The sequence below is a fragment of the Temnothorax longispinosus genome, chromosome 4 (assembly GCF_030848805.1).
Source record: "Temnothorax longispinosus isolate EJ_2023e chromosome 4, Tlon_JGU_v1, whole genome shotgun sequence".
Classification (NCBI taxonomy): domain Eukaryota; kingdom Metazoa; phylum Arthropoda; class Insecta; order Hymenoptera; family Formicidae; genus Temnothorax; species Temnothorax longispinosus.
In genome coordinates this window covers 10,625,346-10,642,233 of record NC_092361.1, presented here as the reverse complement: position 1 = coordinate 10,642,233, position 16,888 = coordinate 10,625,346, and the positions used below count along the sequence as shown (strand labels likewise).

At 40.7% G+C, this 16,888-nt stretch overlaps 2 protein-coding genes across 2 annotated transcripts; one reads left to right on the top strand and one right to left on the bottom strand.

Moving 5' to 3' along the window:
• The first annotated feature begins 4,131 nt into the window (after nucleotides 1–4,131).
• Nucleotides 4,132–6,309, top strand: LOC139812085 (uncharacterized). The gene has a single exon (XM_071776713.1). It carries the CDS (start codon nucleotides 4,132–4,134, stop codon nucleotides 6,307–6,309), a length of 2,178 nt encoding a protein of 725 aa, XP_071632814.1.
• Nucleotides 6,310–14,645: 8,336 nt separating this feature from the next.
• LOC139812084 (uncharacterized) lies at nucleotides 14,646–15,101 on the bottom strand. Its single transcript, XM_071776712.1, has one exon. The coding sequence runs from the start codon at nucleotides 15,099–15,101 to the stop codon at nucleotides 14,646–14,648; it is 456 nt and encodes a 151-aa protein (XP_071632813.1).
• Between the last annotated feature and the right edge of the window lie 1,787 nt (nucleotides 15,102–16,888).

Here is a 16,888-nt window from a genome sequence, read left to right as displayed (position 1 = left end):
TGGTCCAATTAACAAGACTGGAAATAATAAACACATCTTGATCGTTATAGATGCTTTTACACGATTCACATGGCTCTTTACGGTGAAATCGACTACTTCCAAAGAAACCATTAAACACCTGTCGGTTTTATTTCAAAACTTTGCTTATCCATCAACTTTGATCTCAGATAGAGGAACAGCTTTTACCTCACTAGAATTTACCAACTTTGTAAATAGTAATAAGATTACTCATCATTTAGTAGCGGTAGCCGCCCCGTGGGCTAACGGCCTTGTTGAAAGGGTCAATAGATTTATAAAATCATCGCTCAAAAAGATAGTCGAAACTTACGAGCATTGGGATAAACATATTCCCACAGTGCAATACGTTATTAACAATACGTATCATTCGACATTAAAAACGTCCCCCCTTTTTGGATGTGATCAGCGAGATCACTCGGACGCAAAACTAGTCAAGTTTATCAACGAAATTGCTAAGACTGAATTTGATCTCAAAAATGTAAGAAATAGCTGTCGAGATATAGCATTAGAGTCAACTAACAAAATCAAAGAGTACAATAAGTTATATTACGACGAAAAGCATAAAAAACCGTCTAAGTACAAAGTAGGAGATTACGTTTTAATAAGAAACTCCATTAAAGTAGGCGAGAGTAAAAAACTAATGTCTGAATATAAAGGCCCTTACGTAGTTGCTAGGTACTCAAGAAAAATAGGTACGTCATTCAAGACGTTCCAGGCTTTAATATTACGGCGAAGCCGTATGATTCAATATTATCTCTTGATCGAATAAAACCGTGGGTTAAGCCCATTGGTACAGTAATTCAACAATGATGTATTTATAATACTCTATGATTAAAATACTTTGTAAACCTCACAGTATTTGTTTGTGATCCTATAGGTAATAAGCAGCAATTTTGTAATCTTAGATTGTAAGCCAAATCGAATAGTTTTTATTTTCATGTTATAGTTCGGTCACACTACTTAATTTGTAAAACATTCGGGACGAATGTCATTGTCAGGCTGGCCGAGCTGTAAGGTTACACCTAAATAACTGCGGGATTATACCGGAAGTGGCGTGCGCGTCTGTTGCCGGTGATTGGCCGCGCTGCCGACGGTAGTGCTAAATGTAAAAGCGCTAAGAAATTAGTTACAGACCTGCTCCGATCTTGTAATGTCTGAAGTTTTATCTATCATCAACAAATTTAGCTTTTGTAGACACATTTAGCTGACATTACTTCATCTAAAAATTTTTTTCTGATTTCATCTGCAAATAACCTAATAATTTCGTTCACAATAGTGTTATGCAGCCATTTATGGCCATCTCGGTTCATCCAAGCCTTCAGTTCTGGGATATATTCACACCGTAGCATTAAAAATTGTTGTAAATTAGAGTTTTTATCTTCATGCCCTCGCAAAGCCAGTCCTTGCTTTGCTAAAAGTATTATAGTTGTAAATATTTTATGAATAGCAACATGATTGTCTATCATTTCTTTTTGTTTCCCTCTTGATAAGTGTTCTAATACATTTGGTTTTCTAGTTTCTAATGTTAATATTACAGCGTTTTTATGTAGTTCATTAGACTGATGACTGCTGAAAGTTGAAGTAGCGTTTTGCCACTTATGAAAACTGTTTTCTACAAAAGCTTTCTTAGAAACATTACAATTTCTGGAGATACAAAGAGGCAATTTGTTTCTTACAGCTTCGCAACAGATAAAACAAAAAATGAAACGTTTTGTCTCGTCATAAACTATCCAAGTATAATCTTTTTTCCAATTTGCAAATGATTTAGCGCGTACTAACTGTAAAATAAAAAAGTACATGTATTAAATGTGCTACACGATTCCGAAAATTTATACCTTTGCATTTAAACATATTGTATATAAATATAGTATCAAACATATGTATATATTTATTAAATGAGCGTATCAATTTTTCATAATATAATAATATAAAAGTATAGGTTAGTTCTGCTTCTGAATTTTCTTGATTCGGGTTAGATAATAACTTACAAAAGGCATTCTTTGTTGTTAGTTTTGTAAGTTAAGGTCGTTGAAGATCGCTATTTAAGCTATTTTATTGACTAGATGCACCTGTTTTCTCCGACACTTTTAGAGCTCGACCAGAAGATGTATTGTCTTGAATAGGTTCAGGTATAATAGCTTGCGACTGACATTCTGGTACCCTTGAGTTCGAAGGGTCTTTCGGGGCTTTCTCCTTTATAACGTATTTGTCCATTGTATCATAGCCCGGTTACTCAATACTCACATATAGACACGCTCATAAACATGCACATAGTCACGCTCATGATGTATTCTTACATCATGGATACGCTCGCGGCTCGAGTCGTGCAGTGATCTGCACACGCACGCGCAGACCGGCCGCAGCTAAAATTTCAACGGCGCGAATTTCAAAAAACTTTTTGTAAATAAAATTTAAAAAAATTTTTTTTTCGGGAAAAATTATTTTACTTGTAAATTCGAGACATGGAATTCCATGCCTAGACTACAGTGAGGCCTGGTTTTGACCATGGCCACCAGGGCGGTAATGACGCGCCTGCTTCCAGGGTCTAACCAGGCAACGCCTTATTTCTTTGTCGGTGATGAATTTAAGGAGGGTGGCTAATGTCATTGCGGGGCAGGCGGCAAGAGGGGAAAGCTTATAGGTGTAGCGTTGCTTTTTGCTGCCTCTCTCTCTCCAACGCCCAATATATATTTATGTCTCTTTTAAGTGCAGAAAGTTCAAGCGCGCACATAGCCTGCACTTTTACACGGACGCTGCCAACTCTAAATAATCACATTTTTCATCGCGAGAAATAAACGAGTTTGAGCAAATATATATGTGGAATGCATTTTATTAGCTATTTCTTAAGGTTTTAATTTGTTGTTTGTACAATTAAAACCCAAATACGTTATTATTCACGTTGAAATTTGGCAACCACGCAATTTCGTTCTCAGTAGCTGGTAGCACTGATACAATAACCTCGGGCCTCGGGAAGACAGGAACGCGAGAGCACGCGAGAGATCTTGAAGTATTTAATTTTGGTGTTCTCGACGAAAATGAAAAGGTGGAAAGGAAAACTGCAAACTGTAAAGCAGTACAATCGTCGTTTAAAGCAAGTGGAGAATGGAAAGCGGCGAAGAAAAGAAGAAAAGACAGAAGAAACAGAATGCGTGGTCGATGGGCGACGTATAATTGATTTAAAGGTTATGTCGCAACACATGATCTGTACTTTCTGTAAAGAGGATTTATGGATGAGAAATATTAAACAAGAAAAGAGATATGGTTTGGCTTCAGTATTTTCTGTACTCTGCCAAAACTGCCTGCTAATGAATAAGGTACCGAGTGGATATATGCATCCTGGACCAAATAAGTTGCAATACGATGTCAACACTAAATCAGCGTTAGGTAAGTTGTACATTATAAATCTTTTTACATATTTGCAAAATTGTATAATTCATTAATAAAAATAAAAAATTAAATAAAATATTTACATTTTCTAACGATGGGACTTTTGTACAGGGACTGTACACTCAGGATTAGGATACACATCTGTTAACAAGTATCTGCAGTGCCTGAATATCCCGAACATGAGTCCGTCCTCGTACAAACGATATGAGAGAGAGATTGGACCTATAATTGAAGTAGTTGCAAAGCAAAGCTGTCAAGAAGCCACAAAATTAGAACGATCTTTAACAATACAAAATGTGGAGTCTTTGGAAAGACTTTTGTAAGTTTATTGGCGTCAGGATTTTTACGAGCATTTGTTTTCTCTATTTTCACTAAATTGCATAGGTCAATAATAATTGTATTAGACATAATAGTATTAGACTTAGACTTTTTTTACAACAAAATCCAGTTTTTTCAAATGTTTATTTTTTATTTTAAAAGTTTATATTCTTTTAATGATAATGAATTTTACAATGATTACATGCATAAGCAGGATTATAGGAAATATACATACAAATTTTTAATAATTGTACATATGAATATTATAAAATGACTCGTAAATAATAAAAGAAATTATGTTTGTATCCAATCTAAAATTATAAATAAAATCTATAATTATACACAGCAAAAACTCAGACATTTATTATATCTCTTTCGTATTCTTACTCTCATTATTTTTCCCTAATAATGTATAGGCCTGAAGATCTTCGAAGCGGGTTTCTAGTTAGAAGTAGAGAAGAATCCGAAGATTCAGTTCTATTAACGAAAGAAACAGATGATTCTAGAAGTAGAGAAGAATCCGAAGATTTAGTTCTATCGACGAAAGAAACAGATAGTTCGCGTGAATTTCAAGAAAACTATAACGCGTCAGACGAATCAATCGATCAAGCGATGAATGATTTAACACGAATCTTTATTTCTTACGACATGGGTTGGAGCAAACGAGGCTCAGGGCGTCAGTATGACAGTTTGAATGGCTACGCTTCTATAATCGGGACGCAGTCTGGTAAAGTCTTAGATTTTGCAACGAGAAACAGGGAGTGCCGCTTATGCTATTTAGGAAAAGCGAAGAAAAAGCATGATTGTCGTCTAAATTTCAACGGCAGTGCCAAAGCAATGGAGCCTGATACTGCAGCTCAACTAGCGGCTAATAGCACGATTTTGAAGTCGCAAAACGTACAAGTTGGAGTTTTCATAGGTGATGATGACAGTTCAAGTATCTGCGCTGTGAGAAATGCATGCAGTCACCCCGTTGTGAAGCACTCAGACAAAAACCACACTTCGAGAGGTGTGACAAATATGTTATACAAAATTGACAAGAGAAGTGATGCTAATAAAGAGCTGACGTCAGAAGCTATCAAATATTTACACAGATGTTTCACATATGCTGTATCCCAGAATCCAGGAAATCCGGATAATTTGGCTGCTGCAATCAGGAACATCCCATTCCATGCTTTTAACATGCATGATAATTGCGGAGATTGGTGCAATTATTCGAAGGATCCGGAAAATTACACACATTCAACCGTTCTTGGTGGTTTTCAAAACGAACGTTTATTTGAAGAGTTAAAAGAACTTTTTAATAAATTGGCAAACAACGCAGAGAAATTCTCGACTGGCGCTTCGAGCCAGGCTAATGAAAGCCTGAATAACATTATGTTAAAGAAAGCGCCAAAAGCCGTGTGCTACAGTCTTTCCGAATCTGCTGATTTTAGATATGCATCCGCGGTTGCCCAGAAAAATTACGGAGAAAAATATGTAGAAGAGGTATATAAATATTACGAATTGAGTCCAGGATCACATTTGTCTAAACACGTAGAAAGATGTGCAAAATCAGCTCGGATACGGTCGACGAAAGCGAAGACACCACTTTTCAAAGCGCGAAGACGAGCTCTCAGAAAACAGAGATCTCAATTACGAAACAGACGGGATCATCTCGAAGGTGAAACTTATAGCAGTCACATCGGTCTATTGAGCATGCCTGCAGTAGAAACTGACCGCGATACATCATCTACTGAGTTGCCAAGCTTAGCAAACAATTTCGATCACGATAATAACTCCACAGCTTTGGTTTTTTTCGATTTGGAAACTGCGGGGTTAAAACTGACTTGCGAAGTCTTACAGGTTGCTATGAAATGTGGGAGCACAATGTTCAATGAATACATAAGGCCAAACGAAAATATATCTTTGGCTGCTTCAAAAGTCAATGGACTAACCAACGAAGGACACGATCTATTCTTACACGGAAGAAGCGTACCTGCGAAGCCTTTGCACGTAGTTGCGAACGAATTGCTCCAATTTTTAAAGGGTTTACAGAAGCCTTGCGTGTTAATTGCACATAATTGTGCCTTTGATGCTCCACGACTTATACGTCTTATCAATCAAGTAGGCCTCGTCACAGAATTTATCCACGTTATTGACGGTTTCGTAGACACTCTGCCACTTTTTAGGAATAAGTTTCCCGGTGAAGATTGCAGTTTAGTAAAACTGGCAGCTCGAAACTTTGCTCTACATCCCGAAAAAGCTCACGATGCAATGTACGATGTAGTAATGCTACAGAACGTGGCCTTTTATAACTTCACAGTCGACGAATTACTTACCAGTAATAAAAAGTACGTAGAAATGTTGCAATACGACAAGAATTTCAAATCACTTGTACCTTTGTCAAATTCCGTATCCAACGAGATAAGAAAAAGAATGGCTAATGCAGGTATTAGCTACGTCCTATTACAACATGCATACAGCCAAGGAAAGGAAGAGATTATATCACTACTTGAAAAGAAAGAGAATGGAAAAAAGCAAGTGATTAAAACAAAAAAAATGCTGAATATTATCATAAGTCATTTCGAAGAGTTGCTCAAATAAATTTGTGATATGTATGCTGTGAGCTATATTTAAGTATTACTGTTTTTGCACATGTCATGTGCTGCGTTATAAAGTTTAATAGCATAACATATCTGTTTAATAAAATGTATTAATTTATTTTATATATAATATTATATTATTTTATATTTTCAACAAGTTTGTTCAATTTTCAATTAACAAATTTTAATTTGCATTACGTCTCTCTACATTTGATTCTACATCATTTTGTAATGATAAAAAATAATTATAATGAAATAATAAAATAAAGCGTCAATTATTTGACAATTGTTTTCATCAAATTGTGATACGAAAATTTATTTTCTCTGTATAACCTGTGACTGAATTATGGCCCCATTGGCACCCATGATTTATCAGGGCCGACTCTAATGCGACGTTGCCGCTCTCCGTCGCGTGCTCGATAGCTTTACGCGAAATAGCTACAACATGCTGTTTTATTTTTATAATTTCTTGCTAACTATGTAGACAAATCGTTTGAGCCTTGGCAAGGCTCCTTCCTAAATATGTAAAGAATTATTTGCACCTATTTTCATTACATTCTTATCATTTTTAATATGCTTTCAAGGATTATATTACAGATATCGTGACATTTTGGTTATGTCGCCCATGTATAAGAGTACAACTTCAATAATTAATTACTCGACAACCATGCAGACGATCGTCTTCAACTTTGGCACGGACGACAGATTCCTATAGACGAATGTCCTCCATAAATTTGAACTAATTCTTATCAAATTGATTTGACTAGCCACCCTCCTTAAGATGTCACGACATATGATGCGCCCTTATCCAGGTAGAAATCTGACTACAGAAAGGAAAGTGTTCAATTACAGACTTTCTCAGACTTTCATCGAGAATGCATTCGAGATATTAGTTGCACGTTGGTGCATATTTACCAAACCTATCAAGATAAATTTCGAAAAAGTAAAAAATATTACAGCTGCATGTGTATGCCTTCATAATTTTATTATGACTAAAGAGAAAATACAACCGTCTTCTAAACAACAATATGCTCCTCCTCAATACATTGACGTAGAAGATGATTAAGGAAATGTGAGACTAGGTGAATGGAGACATTCTGTTGTGCCGTAACCGGGAGTTGGTGCTCAGGGCCGGCACAGGATTCGGAATTCTAGTTTGGAAGATAGATGCACACACATCGGAATGTTTCAAGAGATGCCACTTCGAACTTTCTCAAAGATTTAATTAAACTCTTGACGTTTAATGATGGTATATTTCTTCCTTTACAATGCCCGAATAATTATTCTAAGTTTGATTATAACAAAATATGACCGCACGTTCGTTACAACTTTAAATGACAGACTGCCCGCCCAATTGATCGTGTCCAAATGACCGTGTCCAAATAAATCGTGTCCAAGTGCAGGCCACTCGATATTTCTAGCACAAATGTGAAGCAACAAATCAAAATGATATAATAATATCATAAAATAATCCGTCGAGATATTCCTCGAAAATGTTATAAGGTGTAGTGCGCTAGATAGGGATAATTAGAGATAGTTTTCTGATGATAGGGACAGAGCAACAAAATTGAGGTCGACAAAAATGTGAAGCAAAAAATCGGAGTTGACGAAAATGTTAAACAACAAAATCAATCTAATCCACCAAAATATATTTCTTTAAACTGAAATTTTAAAGTGTTGTGCTAGATAGGAATAATTAATGGTAGTTTTCTGGTGATATCGGCGGAGCAACGAAATTGGGGTTGACAAAAATGTGAAACAACAAAATCAAAATAATGTGATCCATCGAGATATTTCTTGAAATTTGAATGTTTAAGGTGTTGTGTTAGATAGAGTAACTAAGGGTATTTTTGTGATAATAATGGCTGACTAACAAAATCGAATTCGATAAAAGTGTAAAGCAACAAATTCAAAATGATATAATCCATCAAGATTGTAACAGTCGCGTTTTCCGGCACGGAATAAATTCGCCGGGCCAGGATGAGAAAACGTGGAGACACTGGTTAGTTTATTCACACAAATTGTTCTTTATTTCTTTCTCTTATATTATGTAGATGGAGTGCGTGCGTGCGTGCGTGCGTGCTTCATCCTCACACCCTAACACCCCCCTGCAGAGCAGCACGCTTCCGCTGGCATCGTACCTTGACAGACCGGAAAGCGAATCATTCTACACATCTCCTTTCGGGACAGTTGTCATCGCCTACAGCATTTGTCATTGTAGCAGGATTTATTCGATATAATTGCTAGTTAAACTAGCAAAACTAGACCAAAAAATACGAACATCGCATTTTATGGATTATCTTGATGAGAGATACTTAGAAATTTAGTAAAGAAGCTCGAAACTTGAAAATGGGATATCTTATTAGTTTTCGTTTATTTGGAATAAACCCATTACTCAAAGAGACTAAAGTTACGAAAGGGAGTCAAACGTAAAAGAATTTCGAGGTATTTTTTTAGGTTAGGGGCGAATGGTGACGTGATGGCGTTTAGCAGAAAACGGATTCGGATTTAGCGATCCCAAAAACATAAGTATGGTGGCGTAGTCTAGCGAACAACCAACTTTTTTTTGTGTGCCTGTGTAACTTACCAACTATCGCGAATGTCGCAAAATGGTGCAAGACTTTTTTATTTGTCTTGATCCCTTCTTGCTTCTCAAGAGCATTGGCTACAGTGCAATGGGATATATATATATATATATATATATATATATATATATATACAAGGTAAGGAAAAAGTCTGGAAACGGTGAAATATCTCGAAAACAAGACATTTTAGGAAAAAATGTTTTATACAAAAATATGTAATTTGCAACACGCATCTGCATACTTTTTCTTAAAAGCAACCATGTCTTTTTTTCATACCAATTGATTCGTCTCATTATTCTGTGCATAAAAGTATTAAGGTAACATTTGCGACGCTTTTTCCCCCGGTCTCGCAATCCGGTGGAGGGCTATCGAGGATTGGCAGCACGCACAACTAATTCCGACACCAAAAGATTGGGCGCCAGGTGCGACGGATCGCACCACCGTACACTAATATGTCTGACGCGATATTCCCGGCAATACCTCAAGGCGTAGGGCTCTTTCAGGGAATTCGGAGAGAGGCGTCACGCAATTAATCGCACACACAAGAATAAATAATAATAACAGAATATATTTGGTCAGATAGTATCAGGTATAATCGGTCTGAGCCTCTCGTATTACCGCAAAGATGTCGGATAGGCTGACGCACGAATGCCGCAATAACGCAATAAGTGCACGCGGTAATGTCGAATCTTTCACACTGTAACGCAACAGATAAACGCAGACGAACACACGAAAGCTTGATATACGAAACAATTACGATTCAGGTATCGCGGTACCTGGCTTCAAACTCACAATGAACTTACGCCACAAGGCCGACGAACCGCCTTCGGTTGCTTCTTCAACGCGCACCCGGGCCACCTCGATTCCGCACGACACCAAATTATGGGCGATCTCGCCGAGTCGACCACGCTGGCCGGCGATTGCCCCCGAACACGAAATAAGGACACGTATCGCGGACGATCCCGCGGCTTGCCACGCGAATCCCGAATTCTCTCGCAAGTACGGAGATTCCGCGGCCCCGCGCCGATCCCGTCGATCTTTCCGTCCCGCCAAACACAATATTCGCCGTCCTCGAGGGCCCGGATACGTTACTCAAAACGAGGGCGAGTGCCCTTCAAATTACATGACCACTTGCGGCTCGCCGTTACCCGCACCACTCGCTCCCGTTACCGCCACGCAAGGCATTCTTCTCAATATGGCCAGGACGCGACACGATTACGAGCTTAAATAATATGGCCAAAACGCGACACGATTACGAATATAACTCTATCACAACGAAACGCGGCACGATTACGCACATAAACTCTATCACAATGAAACGCGACACGATTACGAATACCGCGATACGATTACTTACATTAATACAACGAAACGCTACACACTTCGACCCGATTAATCCGATTCACGCATCTCAACGCCGCGCGACTGTCGGCCGTGGCGGTGCTCGCGGGGAGGGCACAGATGGTCTCTACGCATTAGAGAGCTCACTCTCGGCAAGGCCCTGGCACGATTTCCACCCGACTCTACTTCAATGCGAGCGCAAGGTATTGCACGCTCTGACCTCGCTCTGTCCACAGGTATCCTGCGGCGCTCCGGTAACCAACGTGTGCCACGGGCCGATGCCTCGAGCGAACCCTCTTTTCTTAACGCGGGGACGCCAGAGTGGTGACCTTACAATTCGTCGTCCCTTCGGTAGTCCGGGCAGCTCGGGATCCGGGAGATGCTTCCTGCTCTTTAGCCGGCACGACAGTGTCGGAAACGATAGCCTGCCGGGATCGCGCCGGTTCCCCGCGCCTGCGCTGTAGCGTGTCGCTCGACCGGATTGCCGATCCTAGCGCTTCCTGCGCCTAGGCTGCACGTGCGCCGCTCCTTCCGGGGGCGCCACTCCAATTCGAGGGCGCTCTCGTCGGCGCCTCAGCTTCTCGCGCGCCTCCCTTTCCGGCGACGCCGCTGCAATTACCTCCGATTCGGCGCGGGCTTTTCGATTCAACCGGCTGTCCGGGCCGCGATGATCGAGTCGGCGTTCGGGGTCAGGCTGGCCGGGCCTCGGCCCCGTCTGCCGGCATCCCCCTCGGGGTGACGGCCCCAGGGCTGCGCCTTTCCCTGGGCCGCTCCTTGGCACCCTTGTTCAACTGGCATTTCGCTCGGGGGTGATCCGGGGTCTTCCTGATCGTTATGCTGCCGCTGTTACGACCGAGTGCGGGGTGAGCTCCGGCCGGCGACGCTCATGCACTTGCGGGGAGGTCCGGGCGATCCGACTTCCAGCCATGTCCCCTGGCCGTCTCCTTAATCCTCTGCCCTTCCTCGTTGCGGCCCCCGGCCGTTACAGATGGCGTCCGGTCACCACCGGCAATCCCTTAAAAACTTAATATCTAATTAGACCAATTAATATACGCAACCGCCCCCCTCTCGCTCTAACGAGGAGGCATCCCCGAATTCCCCTCGGCCGAGCTCGTCCGGGAAGGAGACGCGACTTGTCACGTCACACATTACCGAAAACTTAATGTTTTATAAGATATTTTGTATTTTATGTCAAAATACTAGAACTTTCAAGCCTTATAATTCCAAAAGTTTTTAATAAGAAAGATACTTTATTATAGTATTTTGAAAAGCTCTCGATGTCACCTATAAGAATATTAAATAAAAAATTGGGGTTTCCATTTAAAATTTTAAAGTTGACCTTGAAAGCTCCTCCATACTTATGCTCAAAGTCAAATAAGTACCACTGTTTGATGCATTTGTTGAAGCCCTACAACTTTTGTATAAAACATTTTTTCCTAAAATGTTTTATTTTTGAGATATTTCAGCTTTTCCAGACTTTTTCCCCACCCTGTATATGTATGTATGCCCAGAGGTATGTTCCGGGACTGTTTACGTTTCCTAAAATGTACAGTCCTGGAATACACTCATATATTCGTAATCAGATTTCGAAAACTGTCCTGGAAACTGCCGTAGAAATAAATAACGTAAATGTTTTCCTGGACAGTCCTGGAAAATGCCAAATATCCTGGAATATGACGATATACCATATAAAAGTCCCGGAACATACCTCCGGGCCTACATATACCACCCACAAGACGGTGTAGTTTCCCGCGTTATTGTAAAAATTACCAATAAAGAGGAAGTAAAAGAGCGATGCTTAAAAAATTTGTCGTACGACACATAAAATAGCCTCACACTCTATAAATGAAAAAAAGCGAAAGCGCGCGCAATGATAAGCGCGCTGCATATCAAATTAAATATTACACTTGGAAAAATATCGTAGCCCCTTTAATTATTTTGCTATATTATCAATACGATATTATTATGTGCTTTCACATATAATTACAAAGTAATATTGAATAGTAAATATGTATATAGAGGAAAGTCCCCTATTATGAGACAGGATCCTAATATGAGATATGCTAAGCTAAAAGGCCCTATATAGGGCCCATCTGTTGATCCCATAAAAAAACCCGCCATCTCATATTAGGATCCCTATCTCATAATAGGGGACTTTCCTCTAATTATTTTGCAATATTATTAGTACATAATCATTATATATATATATATATAGGATAACGGTTTCTGCTGATTGGCTAGCATTCGAATAAACGATAGTTATTTCAATTTGAGAGAAATGTTGTTTTGTAACAAGTGCGTTATTACTTTCCTCTCCCTTATTATAGGATATATATATAGGATATATATATAGGATATATATATATATATATATATATATATATATATAATAAATAGTATTATAAAAAATATAAAAATTAATATAAATAATGTGTTTTTTATTATGTGGACAGATAGCCCCGCATATGAGGCTGTCTGTCTACGCTTGACTTGTCCACTTAAAAAATTTGCCTCTTTAAAATGTTAAAAAATCAACGATTCTAATTATGTTTTTTTTTTAATAGCAAGGTTGAAAGGTTATACTAGTAAAATTTTAGTCAAATATCTTTATTAGTTTTTTAGTAAACTTGAAAAAAGCGTAAAGTGTGGACACATAGCTCCGGTCTCTCCTAATTACGTTTTATTTTGTACTGTGTACGGCATACTGACAAACTTAAGTGCGGATGACTATTTTCTTGTTGAAATTATAAAATTTTGTTGTTAAAATTATAGGCAATACGCCGGGCACGTCAAGGATGCTGCTGGATATTACGTCCATCTTCGATTATTGTCTCTGGTTATTATCGATGTAACTAAACCCTTTTCAATTTCTGCACCTCTCGTTACGCTATCTATTGTATTCTATATTTTCATTTTATTATGCCGTTGTGTTTCATACATTTTAAATGTCTTCTGCATCCTACATTAGGTCTACTGCAATTTTGAGAAATAGTATATAAAATATTGTATTCATTTAATTCACGCATATATATCTTGCGAAATATTACTTACTCTAATAAATATACTTGGAATAATACTTTGATTTTACTTCTTTTTCATGCCATTATATTTATTTCTTTTGTGTTTCTTAAATAAATATTTTCTGTATTTTTCTAATATTATTTATAAAATTATTTTGCGTGAAATATACTTGGCGTTTTTTTATATATTTTTAATGTCTTTTTTTGGTGAATTTCACAAATTGTTAAGTATTTTTGTTACAGTAATAATATATATTTTGTAATTATATTTGAAAACACACACACACACACACACACACACACACACACACACACACACACACACACACACACACACATATATATATATATATATATAGCATTCGAATAAACGATAGTTATTTCAATTTGAGAGAAATGTTGTTTTGTAACAAGTGCGTTATTACTTTCCTCTCCCTTATTCCGCTTACCTTTCTCCTCGTCTTATTCTCCTTTCCGCAACCGAATTTTCTGCTCAACTACACGTGCGCCGGGCCTTACTCACGCGTCCGCCTCGTGCCGCCAAGTCAGACTCTCGATTGCTCGATCTCTCGACCCGTCGCGAAAACTCCCTTCTCCGTTCCGCACCTGCCGCGCCACCATCACATTCCTCTGTCTCTCGACCGGTCGATCAATCGCTCGCTCGAAACTCCATGTTGCCATCTCGCTCGGCTCCCTCATCGTGTAACCTGGGCCCTTTGTCTTCCTGGTTCCCATCCTAACCTCTCAGGAGTGCCCTTACTTTCTCTCATCACTGCACCTCAATCACACTATCCTCAACCTCTCCTCCACTTTCCCGACTTCCTCCGATCCTCCTCCATAGGCTCTTTCACCCCATTTCATCCTCCCATGCTTCACCTCCTCTCGAAAACCCTTTTCTTACTCCTCTCCACTCTGGACCAAACCGTCCACCGCTCTCCCTCCGACCATCCCCTTATATCTAGATACATAATAAACTTAAATCTAAAGACAGAATTTAATGTGTTAATACAATGAAACTTAAATCTAAATACACTTGCGCTTTATACATATGTACATATCATTTTGGTGACCGAGAGATGGATCGCATCACGGCCGCGAGCCGCCCGCCCTGATCGCTTCCTTTTCGGTTTCGATATTGATATCGATCGGCAAAAAACACAGCTTGACAATGGGTTATATTATGGTCGTTACATTTGGAGCGTGCGGTTTTGACGGTAACGACGCGCGTCAGACCATCATCCCCGGGATGACAGACGGTAATACGTCCGAGTTCCCAATGACTTGGGGAGAGCGAGCGGATTACGTACGAGAACGATCTGACCAACTTTGTCCAGGTTATGGATAACGCGCCACTTCGGGCGTTGTTGGAGCGTATGCAAGTAGTCACTCATTCAGGTCCTCCAAAACCCTTCAGTGATTCTTTGTACAAGTTGCCAACGTGAGAGCCGGTTCTCAGCTATGTCGAGCACGCTCGGTTCGGGAATGGCGACAAGATTGGCACTGATTAAGAAATGACCGGGAATAAGGGCGCGATAGTCGTCGATACTCTCGGAAATTGAGGCAATCAGTCGCGAATTTAAGCACGCTTTGACTCGGCACAATAGCGTATTCATCTCTTCGTACGTCAGCGTGTGAGATCCTACGCATCGCTTCAAATGATATTTGACGCTACGGACTACTGCTTCCCATAATCCGCCGAAATGTGGAGTCGCAGGAGGGAGGAAATGCCACGCGATCTGATCGCCTACTAATCGGTTCAAAAAATCGGGATCGCGCACGGCAGCGTTACAAGCGGCGACGAGTTCTTGTTTGGCGCCCTGAAATGTCGTACCATTATTGGAGTACATGCTATGGGGACGTCCGCGCCGAGCTGTAAATCTGATAAACGCCGCGAGGAAAGCTTCCGAGCTGTAATCGCTTACTAACTCTAGGTGAATCGCTTTCGTCGTCATGCAAATGAATAAGGTGATGTAGGCTTTGTGAGCCTTATGACCGTGTCTTTTCGCAGACCGTACGAGGATCGGCCCTGCATAATTGACTCCAGTATGTTCGAAAGCTCGCGAAGCTCGATTGACTCGAACGTCTGGTAAGTTGCCCATGAGTTCCGCCGGGACGATAGCCCTTTCGCGAGCGCATTTAACACAGCGGTATAGAACTGCTCGTACGGTTGCTCTAGCACGCAAAATACAGAATTTGGTACGGAGGTGAGCAAGGGTAATGTGAGGGCCTCCGTGGAGTGTCTTATCGTGAGCATGCGATATAATGCCAGATAATAATGGATGAGACTGCAGGACAATGAGGTGTTTGGCTGAGTCTGGGAGATCGGACCTTTGAAGCCGCCCTCCGACTCGTATGAGGCTATCGGTGTCGAGATACGGGTTAAGTGCGCCAAATGAGCTTGATTTGGAAACGCGATTGCTTGCCTTTAGACTCGCGGTTTCTTGCAGGAATGTGTCACCTTGAATCTCCTTGAGCCAAAAGATCTTGGCAGTTTAAATTTCGCGTGGAGCTAATGCGAGTGATTGATTGACCTCCGCACCGCTATCCGGTATGGAATTGAGGCGAGAACGAAGAACTTTTGCGAACCGCATGAGATATGCCGTCACGCGCAGAAGTTTAGCCCACGATGAATAGCGAGTCGCGAGATCCCACGGTTTGATATCACGCGCGACGCAAGCGTGTACGACGACTCAGTTTTCATTTGATACCTCAGATTTGATTGTCGACGAGCCTGACGTCGGCCAGTCCTCAGGGGATTAGGGGATTGTTTAAGCCAGGAGGGCCCCGACCACCACAGGGCGCAATCGGCCAATTTACTAGGGCGCAAACCGCGAGATGCGCAGTCGGAGGGATTATCCGCCGTCGGAACATGATGCCAGATTGTTTTTGGTAAGAGATGTTGCACTTTGGCTACTCGATTAGCGACGAAAACTTTCCATTGTGATAGAGACCGTTTGAGCCACGCCAACACAATACTTGAATCGGTCCAACAGTGATATCGGAGATTTGGAATGTCGAGATTCGAAAGAACAAAGGACATTAACTGTGCGAGCAGTAACGCGCCGCAGAGCTCTAGGCGCGGTACGCTTAGTGTTTTGATTGGAGCGACCTTTGATTTCGCGACGAGTATGCAAACGGTAACGGGACCGTTCCTCGTTCCGTACGAGACGGAGATAAACGACCGCGGCTTAAGCCTTGGTCGACGCGTCCGAAAACCCGTGAAACTCACAATTGGCGATATTATAACCGTATTTTGTCCAGCAAGGAATTGATATAAGTTTGAGACGCGGTAATTGACTGTGATATTCGCGCCATTGCTCTAGGAGGTCACACGGCAACACGTCGTTCCAATTGCATTTTAGTGTCCATAAGCGTTGCATTAATATTTTCGCGACAACGATCACGGGAGTCACCCATCCCAACGGGTCAATTCGGTATTTTCCGAAATTAAGGTAGCAACGGAACCCTGGTCGAGTAGAGCACGGGCGTAAACGAAGCGACCTTGCGGAGAGTAAACACGAACTCGAGCAGTTGCCAACAGTACGGTTGACTTCGGCGTTAGGCGTTAGCGTATTTGAAATCACATGAGACGCGACTTCGTGATCGGTACTCTTTGATTCGACGGTGGGAGCGG

Excerpts from the sequence above, each read along its gene's own strand:
- LOC139812085 (XM_071776713.1), top strand. The coding sequence starts at position 4,132 with ATGTATAGGCCTGAAGATCTTCGAAGCGGGTTTCTAGTTAGAAGTAGA.
- LOC139812084 (XM_071776712.1), bottom strand. The coding sequence starts at position 15,101 with ATGTACTCCAATAATGGTACGACATTTCAGGGCGCCAAACAAGAACTC.